Source organism: Centrocercus urophasianus, unplaced genomic scaffold (assembly GCF_019232065.1).
Source record: "Centrocercus urophasianus isolate 14NV4802_14NV808 unplaced genomic scaffold, USGS_Curo_1.0 seq_2, whole genome shotgun sequence".
Classification (NCBI taxonomy): domain Eukaryota; kingdom Metazoa; phylum Chordata; class Aves; order Galliformes; family Phasianidae; genus Centrocercus; species Centrocercus urophasianus.
Window position 1 is genome coordinate 8,466,271 of NW_024884755.1, and position 13,347 is coordinate 8,479,617.

The window sequence follows — 13,347 nt, forward strand, 5'->3', positions numbered from 1 at the left end:
TTTTTTTTTTTTTTTTTTTTTTTTTTTTTTTTTTTTTTTAAGTCCCAGCATTCTAGATTCCCATCTTAACTGCACTAACTGGTCATAGTATGTATGCTTACTCACATATAGACACACAAAATACAAAGAGAAAATAAAGATTAAACAAAAGAATTAATGTTGATCAACAAACTGCTGTCACATACCTTTGTTTTTTAACAAAAAGTTGTAATTATTTCTGACTTTTTTTTCTGCTCCCATTAATGTGCTTGAAGGTTGATACTGTGGACGTCTTCACTTGTAGATTCATAACCCAAATTGTGCATTATAAAGCAGTAAGGAGCTACACATTTAAAACATCATGAAATGCATAGTTTGAAAAAAATTGTTTGGTATCAAATTATACATTTGCTAAATTCAAACATTTTCAACATCAAGCACAATCCTTAAGCCTTTAAAATGACTTTAGCAATGTAATTCTGAATTTTTCCTACAGCTATGATAAAAACATCATCAAGGATGACAACAAAGATGGAGATGGAGCAAAGCAAGGCTTCAAGCTGTAATTTTAACCAATCTCTCCACTTGAATTTGAGTTCTTATGTTTTAAAAAGCATAACTAAGGTCATGTTTTTCATTCAAGCACTTTTGCCAGTACATTAGAGCTGTAAAAGACCATGAAGAAGCAATGAATGATAGCTTGAACACTTCTATTCTTTGCGACAGAACTTAAGTCTCAATTGCTTCTCAGGGGTATCACTACAAAGAAGTCGGTTGAGTCACCTTGTCATATGTGAAAAATGAGGGTTCACAAATTAATACTTCCAAAATGAACAAATTTCTAATCTGCCAAGCATTTATAGAACAGCATAATAAGGCCTGTCTGCATATTAAATCTTAATTACATGTTTGGAAGCATGAGTAGAAAACCCATGGTTCAGTCAGCATTTAATAAAGGTCTACAGCATATGAAATAGCATGCAAAGAAAGTATAAAAAAAACACTGAAATATTTTCGTTACAAATAAACTGTTTTCTACTTAAAAGTTTGCAATATTGCAAGAGAATTTCTATAAAGTTAGAACTTGTATATAAGTTTCAAAAACCTTGAGGGAAAAAGTATTCAGCAATATTATTCTGATATTGGCATATGTGTCACTAGCACAAGGTTGTTTTTTTTCACAAACATAAAAGTGTCTAAACCTTGTCTTTGAAAACTTTCAGGTTCCAAGAAGTGAAGATTTTGAAGAGTGCTATTATCTACTTCCATATTTGAGGGGTATCAACTTCACTGTGCTTTAGAAATTTAATTATATTTTATTGATCAAACAAACCAAACTAAATCATAAGAATACTGTCCTATTTGAGAAGCAGGACAAAACACTATTGTTGCAGGTAGGCTTTCAAAGAATCAAAAAGTTACTTGAATAATTTATACTTAAAGAGGACTGACAGGACGGAAATCAAAGATAAAAAAAATTATTTGTAAAACATTAGGTCTGACTGATTACTGATGTAATAAATTATTGAATGCCTGTATAAAATCTCTTTACATTTACACTTAAAACAAACAAAAAAAAACTTTAAAGAATTGGTTTTAAACGATTAAACAGCATATATTTAGGGCTTGAATTTGTCTCATCCTTCAACATAAACACTGGGAGAGAGCCTATTTATTCTCTATTTGCTCTTAATCACAGGTCAGCCAAAAATGCAGAAAGCACTCACTGCTATCATCTTAAAATTAGAAGAAACTTAAAGTTCTTTATGCTAAACATTGGCCACAATTGGAACCAGATTTCTTAGGTCCAAGCCTCATCTGCTGTTACAACACGCTTACATAGAGCAAGATGGAAGGAAATCACATAAATTCATCCTCCTTGCATCTGGAATATTTCCTATTTGTCTAAATTTCTATTTTACCTCATTTAACAGCATCAGATGAGGAATAATAAAACAGAGATGCATGTGGCACACCTATCTACCCCATCCCCAGAGCATAAAAAGTACCTGACTGTGCCTTGGATTGCATCTATGATGAGCTCAAGCATTCTTCCTCCTCATTCATCCCAAACTATTCACCGCAGTTTACAAGCCTGCCTCTCTGTAATTTTCCCTATCAAGGAAAGTAATGTTTTTGAAAAATTACCCCCTAAATTGCTTTAGTAATCTTCCAAACCTTTAAAATGATGTAATTCTTTAATTAATTTCAGCCCTTCATTTTAATAGCATGAAAGAAAGCGATGATCTTATAGTTCTGCTGAAGGTGTCAATCCCTATAAAATTAAATATCATTAAAAAATCAGGACCAGTTAAGTAGTCATCATTCAAGACTTAAGCTGTACAGAAACTTCTGATGGCTAACAGCTGACAAAAAATGGGGAAAAAGTGGTGAGCAGTTCCCTTCTAAAACAACACAAACAATATCTGCAGGTCCTAAAACATACCATGTGTTCTCTACAGAATGCAGGTCATGAAATCAGCAGAAAGCAATAGGGACTTTGCCTAATACTATGACATCAGTCATTCTACACTCAGCAACAACATTTACCAGCCTGCCTAAACACAGTCAGGAAACAACCGTAACGCACTGAGAGCCTGAGGAGCCATAAAACAGCAATTACTGAACTTACTTGTCCCCCGTCCTGAAGCCCAACCTGATTAGACTGGGACATCTCCCACACAGCAGTGTCCTCAGCCATCAACACTGCGTTCAAAACTCCAAAGGGAAAACTGGATCTTACACGTTAAGGTAGACAGTTGAGGATTGAACACAACAAAGAAACTGAGGAGGTTGGCTGGGTACAAAACACTCTGGAGTTGTCTGGAGGGACTGCCACAGTCCCAGACTACCTTTTAGTATTAAAAACAGAAAGAAAAGCTTGTTAAATGGAGCAATGAGCAAATAGTAAATCACTAGCTATGATGACGGGGATTAGGGATTCCTATGAGTATAAGATAACCTAGCGATCCCAGGCAAAACAAACAGTATCATGATTTTAGCTGTCATCCTAGGTTTTCAGTCCTTTAAATAAAAAGAAGCTTCACTTTAAGTCTTACTAAATAAACAAATAAATAATTTAATCAGTGTTGATTTGCTCTACTGTTAAATCTGTCTGGGAGATATTATGAGGAAAGGTAAAACTAAAGCTTTAGTTGCTTCCTTCACAAAATCAGCAAATCCAAAGTAGTTTGAGCAGGTGCCTCTGAGAAACTTGGAATCTGGAGACTGTTTAGGGAAATCACAGGCTAGGGAATGTTTTGTGCCAAACTAGAGAGAATTGGTGCCAAGTGTTTTGTGTTTTGGTAAGCAATTCCCTCTGGCAGGTATAAACCAGCATCCCTTCAGTGAGGGGCAGACGGCCAAGATACATTCCACAGCTCCAAATCAACCCTGAACTATCTCAACTGTTATGGGAAAGATTTGGTAAAGTAGCACCCAATACAGTTCAACACTATACTTCTAGTTCACCTCCACATAAACTGCCTATGCTAGAAATGACAACACTTTATCACAAACATTATTTACAAAACAATGGAAGGCTCCACGTTAGTTACTTTAGTAAGCTTGTTTTTATAAGAACATTTTTCCTTTCATAGGATAAAATCTCATGAGCTCACTTCTGGATAAGAGCGTACAATATGCTTGAGTACTCAGGACTTGCTGGGGCCTAATGTCTTTTCTGCACTATTTCAGTACTACAGACTATGAGATGATTTTTCAGGAAGCAATTCGTGAAACTGAAAAACCAGTGAAACAGTTACTTTTAACTATACATACAAATAAACCCAACTTACAGATAAAAATCCTTGAAATACATAGCTCTTTTCAATGCAAAACACAGCAGAAAAGACCAGCCATATAATTCTAATGTAACTTAATGCATACAAAGTCTAAATAAATATTCTGAAAACTGTAATACTCTCTTCTTCTGCTTTTTCCAAAATAAGTGCCAACCAAATTATTTTAGCAAGGTAAGATTCACCTAAGACTCAATCTCTGCAGGAGAATGCACTGCAGAGAAAAGCACTCAAAGCTTTGTTGAGATACTACAGAGGATTTAACTTATTCAGTACAAATTATACTATAATCAACTTTTTGTATTTCTGCAATTGTATACCAAGTTAAGAAAGGTTACACTGAATAATACAGTCCAGCACCCATTCTCTAACAGTAGTAGTGTGAAATACTGCTGGAAAAAAAAAGAGCATCCACATATACAACCATATACAGCTTAGAACCACCCTGAAGGACCTGTCTTACTCTTCACTACCCCTCAATGGATTTTTTTTCCCATTAATTTTTCAAGTCATTTCTTGAACCTGCAGCATCCTAAAATAAAGGTTTGACAACTTAACTATTCACTTTTGTTTGTTTTGAACTGTCACCTCCTAATTTTACCTAATACCCTAATTCTTACAAAACTGAGACCAGAGTGAAAAATAGCTCTATTCTAGGGAGTCATAGCAGTATAATTATTTTAACACAACAGACACAGAAACAGCCACATAGATCAAAAATCCACACATAACCAGGCCAAAATGCCTATTCCCTATGCTTACTCAAAGCTATTATGCAAGTCAGTGAGAGTTAGAGCAGGGAAAAATATCCAGGAAACAAAAAGAATTATTAGGGAAACTGTTTAACCCTTCTTATATGATTAGCATTTTTTGACAAAAGTAATGCAGAAGTGAGAAAACAGAAAAGCCTTAAGAACTCTCAGCAAGAGCATAAGTCCGGGATTACAAACATGATTTTTGGCAAAAAGAAAGAACTAATTTGAGAAGAGGTCTGACCTAAAATATTTACAACCAGACAATCCAGTTTCCAAAATTCTGTCTTTGAGCAAAGTAATTAAACAGCTAAAAGGCAGCTATTAATCATCCCTAAAGAGTATTTCTATAATCCTAAGCAGTTTGTCTTCAACGGAACCATGCTAGTTGCCAAACAGTATAATGTACAGGTAAGCAGAGGCCTGGAAAATGGAAGTGGTTGCCATGAACCAGGAAAGCACTAACAGAAAAGCAGTGCATCTAGTAGTAGAACAGAATATTTGGTATTCAGACAAACAGCAAGCCTGACAGCTTGATCAGAGTGGACAGAAAGATAATGAGAACTCAGAGGAACAGAAGTGGATTACAATTATTTTTTTCCTTATTTTCTCTATAACTAAACTGTATTTTATCTAATTCCTTGTGGAAGAAATAAAAATCTCAATGTCTTAAACAGAAGATGAAAAGATATTAAATCATTACAAGACCTCAGGCCTAAGTAAAAGAACAAAATGATTACGGGTTTATGTTAGGTGAGCAAGACATGGGAAAGAACTGCTATAAGAATGTCAGAAATGACAAGCACAGATGTCAGTATACTGTGACATGGTCCTTGCAATAGCAGAACAATCTAACTCACATTCACAAAAGGATAAAAATAAATAACATGAAGAAGAGTTTGCCTATATGCTTCTGTTTTTTTGAAGCAGATTATGGAAATAATGTAGACACTTTGGCAATTTAGTTTTCCTGAAGAAACTCTAGCTCTGACCCTATAAATGTCTCGTAGGTTACATGTCTGAAGAGCTATCACAGATGTTCACTGATATTAGGCAGATTAGTTCAACATGAAGCCACATCTTAAGGAGGCAGGATGGGTAAGTCGCCTGAAAAAGATACATGTGCACAAAGAACACAGGAAATTATAAAAGATATCAGAAGAGTAAAACACCATAACCTGAATTTCAGTGTCAGCAACACTGTCTGCGTATGTCCAGGATTAGAGGAAAAGTAGTCAAGTTCAGGACATCTCACCATATTCACTAATTAATGCTAACTCTGTGTATTACCAGATCAAAGTGAATCCACACCAGATATGGTCACGTGACTTTGTCAAAACAGTTGTGTTTTATGTGGTTTATATCAGATTCATACATTCACATTATTGTGCAGGAACAGATGGTACCTCATCTGGCACAACGTCCAGCGATGCAGTTACCTCCTTGAAAACAAATAACCCTTTGTTATCAGTGAAATGTCTTTGTACTGGTTCAACACTTTTCAACATTTGGCTGTGGACTACTTTATTTAACACTAGACAAACCACACTAACACTCGATTATCTTAACCACTGAAAAAAACAGTCGAACTGTGTTATCCTGCAACATGGACTTTCTGCGCAGTAGATTCAGTAGCATAAAAACAACTAACAAATGCAATGCACTAAAACAGAGAGTGACATTTTTACCTGCAGAGCACTGAAATTTTTAAGTGCAAATTCAACTTATATGAGAAAGACAGACTAAAGATTGAGGTATTTCAGTAATTTTAAGAAACAAAAACATTGCAACCTTAGTATGAGCAGCAGGATTGCCAAATAAACATAATGAACAATCACTGCAATATATTTTAGAAACTATTACCTTTTACTTTTTTCCCCCGTAAATGACCCTCGAAGATCTGCTCACTGATCAATGACTTCCTCCTCAAAGATGTTCCAACATGTGTTGAGTTTCGGGACATTAGTACCACCTCTAGAGCATGGAGCTTGCCTACAGAGATAACGTAAGTCAGATTTACTGCAATATTGAATGGTTCTCTAAGGTTTTCTTTTTATTGTTCTTATTCTACATCCCATGTTTATTACTAGAAATCTACTAATGAGTTAGTCTTCATGAATGAATCTGGCAGAGAACGAATCTCCATGGAATGGAATTAATTTTACCCTTCTTTGCAGAGACTGAGAAATTTAAATCATTCTTCTAGATACAAACTTATTCTGAGGCTGAGTGACAAATTACAGCTTCATTTTCTTCACAAATAATCATAGTTTGAACAAATCTTCATTTATTTGTTGTAGTGTTGCAGAACCAATTAGAGTAATAAAAAGAAAACCTTAGAAATACACAAAAAAAAAACATTGAACAGAGGCTGCCTTACCTTTCACAGAAAGGCAGACTCCAAGCTCTCAGGTGGTACTGAAGTTATCATCCCAACACATGTTGGGACATCTTGTAAAACAGGAAGTCTAATCATGGACCTATTAGAGAAAGAACAACAATACATTTTAACACTCTTCTGAAACACTTAGTGGTTATGTTTATTTGGCAACACTGCTGCTAATACTTAGATGGGAACTTATCGGGAATTTGATGGAAATACTTAGATGGGAAATTGTAAATGCAAACAACATAATATAATAATATAAAATATTATAACATGAGCAAACAATAAATTGCAGTACAGAACAACAAATTTGTTACTAAATATAACATAATAAACTAAATGTTCATAGATATGAACACTGATGAGAAAGAAGCGCACAACTAAATGAAATTTCTAGTAAATTGCTTGTGTTACACAGTGGGAGAAAAAGTCTGTACTTACTAAGAAAGACACAGAACTATTTCATATGTCAGAATTTATATACATTTCCACATCTCTCATGTCTCCCTACCTGTCAATAATTAATAGGAACTTTAGAAAGTCAACATATTTGGCGTGCACAGTAAGTTGCTGTATGTGTTACACAATACCTAGCATTTTTATTTTTTTTTCCCTGGGAAGCAGCAACTAAAGTCAGAGAAAACCCCACTCCAGGTACAGTTTAATTGGACTATGCATCTTGTTAGGACAGTGAACAACTTCAAAATTCTATGCTTAAGGAGAACAAGGACTTCATGGGATGATTTGCACGTTAGAACCACCTCCAAACACAAAAGTTATGTACACAGATATTTAAGGAGGCCATCATGACAGAAAAATGCTGTTGAAAAACAGTGGTATTAAAAGGAATATTTCAGTTTGAAGACAAATCAGCTTATGGATAACAAGTTAAAAGTCAATAATGAAAACAACTAGGATCAACAAAAAGCACACTGAAAACAAAAGCACATGTTTGCAGGCAATCTGATGGATCCGAATTTCAGTACCCACAACTGTAATCTAAGCAGCAGTAAAAACCCTCTAAAGTAAACCAACCTCAGAGATAAGTATACTTTTAAGTTAGAACTGCTCCATATGTGAAAGAGCAATCATCAATAGTAGTTTCATCTCATTGAAACATGAATATAACTTTTGACAAATAAACAGATGAAACAGGGATGACAGAATGACTCTACTATTAAACTAGTAACAAATGCTTTAAACAAAGGCTCTGAAATGGACTGGCCCGGTTCCATGAAGGATATTCCAATCAGTTTTTAGGTTGTTCAACAATAAAAAATGCCCTCCAGAGTATTAAAATTATTTAAAATATATACACATGCAAACAACTCAGTTGCCAGTGTGATGTCACAAAGTAGATTCAATATACTACAGAATACAGAAAGACAGATGAGCTATTTGCTTGTTTTAGCATACATTTCTATAGCAGACATGTAATTCAAATGTAACGGAACAAAGAATCAAATAGAACACAATTAACATGTCATTAGACAATTAAAAATACATCACCAATAAAATAACAAAAAGGTAAATCTATGTTATGTTGAACCTAACCCTACAACTACTACACTGGCAGAGACAGCAGAGACAGTGGCTTAAATCTACAAAGCTGAACTGCTCTGAGGCCCTTTTAAGAATGACTGTAGACCTAGGAGCATTTGGATTCAATGGTGCATTTACATGTTTCATAATAATTCACCTGCACCACTACTTGTGTTTTTGACTAAAAATCTATTTGGATAAAGCAAGAGAATCCAGTACTAATTATTGATAGGAAATGTCAGAGGTGTATGCTATTTTGCCAATGTAATAGACTTTTAACAATATATAATAATACTTGCTTACAGACATAAATCTTAATAAGATATTACAATGTAATAAGATATTACAGAAAGATTGATTTCTTAACGAAGATATAAAAATAATTATGAATCAATGTGAAATAAAACATATTTGTAATTCTTCAATACATTTTTATCACACATTCAAGTAAAAATTGTTTAGAAATACAAGACGGACACTTAAAATGGATTAAATATGGCCAAATCAGTCCCACACTTCTTACAATCTCACATTTGTAATTATTCTATTTATCCAAAGCTCTGTAACAACACAAGCTGAAATAGAAACATTGGGTGAAGAACACTGAAGGTGATATGAAAGAGAGAAGGAAAAAAACTAACTCAACAATATGCCAAAATTACGTTTTATTTTTATTGCTTTCAGACAGTTAATTTATGGTTAAGAGTCTCCTTGTAACATGACATTTTAGGGATAGCCATGGAAAAACCAAAATGGCATAACCTGGTTGAAGAGGACATAAGAATTGAAATACTGCTGTGGGAGTTAATATTCTGCAAGCTCTAAGCTTGTGAAGATATTGTGCTCTGGTGACCACAAAATCACAAGCAAAGCTTTTGGAACTGCTAGCAGAGTCTTAGAGACCACCAATTCTCAGTAAAATGACTTCTCATATCATTGTAATGAGTGGAAATTTTAAAAGTAACCTGCATAAGAAAAGCAAACTTCACCCACCATACCATGCCGGGTGATACCAACAAGACATTCACAAGGGCTTTTGCACACAAAAAAAACCGTACTGCACTATGAAAAAGTCCCACCTAGTTAAAACCAAATACAAAGAAAAAAAAACCCAAGCAGAACAGCTGAGCTGAACACATGAACTGCTACAAGGTATCCAGAATAGACTCACCACAGTCTGGTAAAGAATAAGGTTAATGACAGTTATCTAGGTATTAGGCTGATAATTTAATTCTCATTGTATACAGTTCTTATTTAAATACAATTCTTAGCTACCACCTGTTAATGTTTTACAGTATTTTTCCCCCTTTCTCTTCTGTATATGTTCCTTTCCACAGATTTAGTTATCACACAATATACATAGGATCACCTTTTTATCCCATCCTAAAGTCCTGATAATGTTCACTGTATTAAAAATATAGTATAGTCTAATTCTTATCTGATGAGTCTCAGGAACAACGCTGTAATTACAGTAACTCTTGAATCAAGGAACTTCTATTTTTACAGCAGTTACAAACCGCAGTTTCCCTCTTAAAACAACCTGCTACACCATATCATCTTATTAATTAAAGTGTTGCCCCTTTTGATAAATAGTGAAGACTCAATGCCTAAAACTAGTTTCAAAAGTAATAAAACAATCCAGCATTCTTACCAATGAAGAAATAGCTTGTGATCGAATTAAATTGAGAAGTGAAACATCTACAAAATTATTTTTCTTCTTTCTTTTCCACAAAAAACAAACAAACAAAAACCAAACCCAAAATAGCTAGGATTCTTCAGCACTATCCAGCTTATCTTATCCACTCACTTTACTAATGGAGTTAAAGGCCTAGAAAGTTTTTGAAGTTTACACGCACATCAGTGCATGCATGAAGAACATCATTCTCTGCCTCTGAACTTGCCAAAAGAAACAAGTCCTACAGCTCTCTGCATGTGTTTCATTGTGCTGTCCTGTCATACAGAAAGATCTGGGTTTAAATTTTTATGATCCTGTATGGAATAGCAAAAGAAATACATCAACTGCTCAGAAACATCCACTCTTGGTTTCACATCGAAGAAACTGAAACAGTTCACAATGCTGTCGTCCTACAATAAGAAATAGCAATGATTACCAGACAGACAACTAGCTATCAAATTGGATAAGGAAGCATGTGGAAAGTGGATGAATATTTTACCATGAATTACCTTCCACTTACTTCCTCCATTTGGATGGATCAATAATAATATTGCTCATTGAGGTTTAATATAAACTTTGGATGATAACAACACCAAGTTGAGCAGTACAGGTAAGAATGTACAGTAGATTAAGAAATCTCTTTCACTATAACTTTGAGGCATTTGGCTGGTGGTTACTCTCAAAGACTGAGAAGCATCTGCTCTCGCTTTAGCAGTTTATATTCTGACTCCAGTGAATGGAAGGACAATCTCTGAAACACCCTTTGGGGAACACTGCTGAGCTGCTCGACAGAACTCTTATTCAAAAAAGAGAGGAAGAGATTAATATGACAGAAAACTTGAAAGATCTAGCTTCTGAGAAGGGAGAGCAGTTTCCTAACACTGTACATACCACAAATCTCTCTTTTACTAAAACATTAAAAACATGCCCTAGAACTAAAGTGATCATTAAATATGAATAGATATAAAGGTAGAAAATAAGGTCTATTTAAGTCATACTCAGGTTAAAGGAAGATGATATATTTTATCTCATTTGTCAACAGGCATAACAAAAGCAGAAGAATGAAGATTCACATAAGACACTTTATTTTCCTAATGTGCCTGAGAAGGTCACAGCCTCCTGTGCTTGATCCTGGTGTGGCTAGGCACAGCAACACATGGTAAGACTGAGTTTCATCATGATCTTACAATGTCGTTATTTTAAGTGCCCAGTAGCACACACTACTAAATTTGTGTGGTCCCAGGCAATCAACAAATCTGGCCACACACAGTGAAAACCAAGCTTCTAAAACTTCAAAAATCAGCTGAAGGAATTCTCTTCTCAAGAGCCATAGATCCCAGATAGTAGCCACTAGTGAACCCCACAGACACTTTCAAAACTATAAAAGGCTTCATATAAAGACAAAATAAAGCTCTAAAAGTGGCTGCAGGAGATCACTAGGAGTGGCCGCTCTTTTGGATTCATTGCTTTTGAGAAGTAAATCCCTGCAGCTGCTTTTAAAAGCTTTGAAAGTTTCATTTCAATTATCAAAGCCAATAAAGCTTCAAAAACAGCCATAGGGATTTGCTCCTCAGAGGAGCAAACCCCAAAAGGCAGTGATGAATAGTGTGATGGGCTCTGCGGTTCTTAAAGTATGTACAGATTCCTGCAAGTCCTGCACTTGTAATTACAGCTCCATGTTGTGCAGCAATTGTTACGCCCAGACAGTTCATTAAGGATTATATGGCAAATTTATTACTGATTTCCCATTCTTTTTAACGGTCTCCACTTCCTTTTTGTTTTCTAACACCTGTATAATGCATTATACGAGCATCCTTCACAACACTTTCTCAAACAAATTTCACAACAATCTTTCTGCCTTCCCATCTCAGCTGGCAATAAGCCACTTCACAAAATATTGCACATATGCTTTCCCACGCTGCATCACACAATGTAATCGTCATATCATTTCAACATGATAACTAAAACATGCAAAATCTGTTTCTCAGAATGGCTTCAACTAATTATAACACAAAAGTGAAGCTCAATAGCAGATTAATGAAGAAACTTGCTGTAACTGCAATATGAAAAGGCTTTCGTTAAATCAGTGAACATAAACGCAATATTTCAGAAATACCCTTCAAACCTTAAAATCCTAAAAACTTTAAAACCACGAGGACAACGATTCCCTACAGATTTTCACAAATTTATGAAAGTTCTTAAAAAAAAAACCAAAAGCTTCTATACACTTGGAGCTCTGTATCTTAAGACTTTGATGTACCTGAAAACATTATCAAAAATTATGGTGAAAAGATACATTTAGGTAACAGATGATATACAATATATTAATTACGTATGTAAAATAAAATACATAATGAGCATGCCTAATAACCTTAAAGCATCACTAATTTTGACTAACTATTTTTTCTACTGAAATTTATAACATTCATTTTCAAATGACAGAATAAATAAATAAACCTTTTGGAAAAATACGACAAGAAAATCACTGTGAATTTAAATAGATGCAAGCGTTAAGAACTGAATTATTGGTTTGCATGAGGAAAAAAAACTTTGACAGGTAACTTCAGCAATCTGTTACATCTTATTCACAGGTGTCCTCTGTGACCTGAACTACTTAATTTACCTCTCTGTTTCAACATTCTCATGTGTAAAACATGAAGAAGGATTGTGAGAAATAATTAATGTTTGCAAAGAGCTTTGAGATCCTTGGATATAAAAAACATGGGGAAAATATGAAATATGAAAGGACCTATACAACATTTTTTCCCATTTGATATAGCTCAGCTACTTCTATCACAAAAACCTTGAAAGTTCAAGAATACAAGATTATGTAATAAAAGGCATAAGTTCTCTTATTTATAACAATCTTAAGTGCCAAGCATATTCTGTTACTCAGAACTATATAATGAAAAATACCAAAAAGAGAGGACATGTTTCTCACCCATTTCAAGTATGCGTTTATGTAGAGGTATAGCAGCAAGAAAGGGTTCATCTTTACACGACTGTATCTGAGTTCCAACCAAGTCAGAGTTGGTAGCCATAATTCGGGCACTTTCTTCATTTAGATTAACACCAGCCATAGAGGCAACATCATTGATGTCATCATCATCTCTATAATGAAAATACAAATAAAAATAATTCTGCATTTGAAACACTCAATTAAATACACACAAACTAACTCCAGAGCATGCAATAGGCTTGCTGTCTGGGCCA

The 13,347-nt window shown here is 34.7% G+C and overlaps 1 protein-coding gene across 1 annotated transcript in view; it reads right to left on the bottom strand.

The window, feature by feature from the left end:
• The window catches only part of LOC122161955 (transcription initiation factor TFIID subunit 4-like), a 132,967-nt gene that overhangs the window by 80,576 nt on the left and 39,044 nt on the right, over window positions 1-13,347 (bottom strand). Inside the window, exon 11 of the mRNA XM_042821760.1 lies at window positions 13,076-13,245. Coding sequence (XP_042677694.1) covers window positions 13,076-13,245 — 170 coding nt within the window. The remainder of the gene's footprint in view (window positions 1-13,075; window positions 13,246-13,347) is intronic.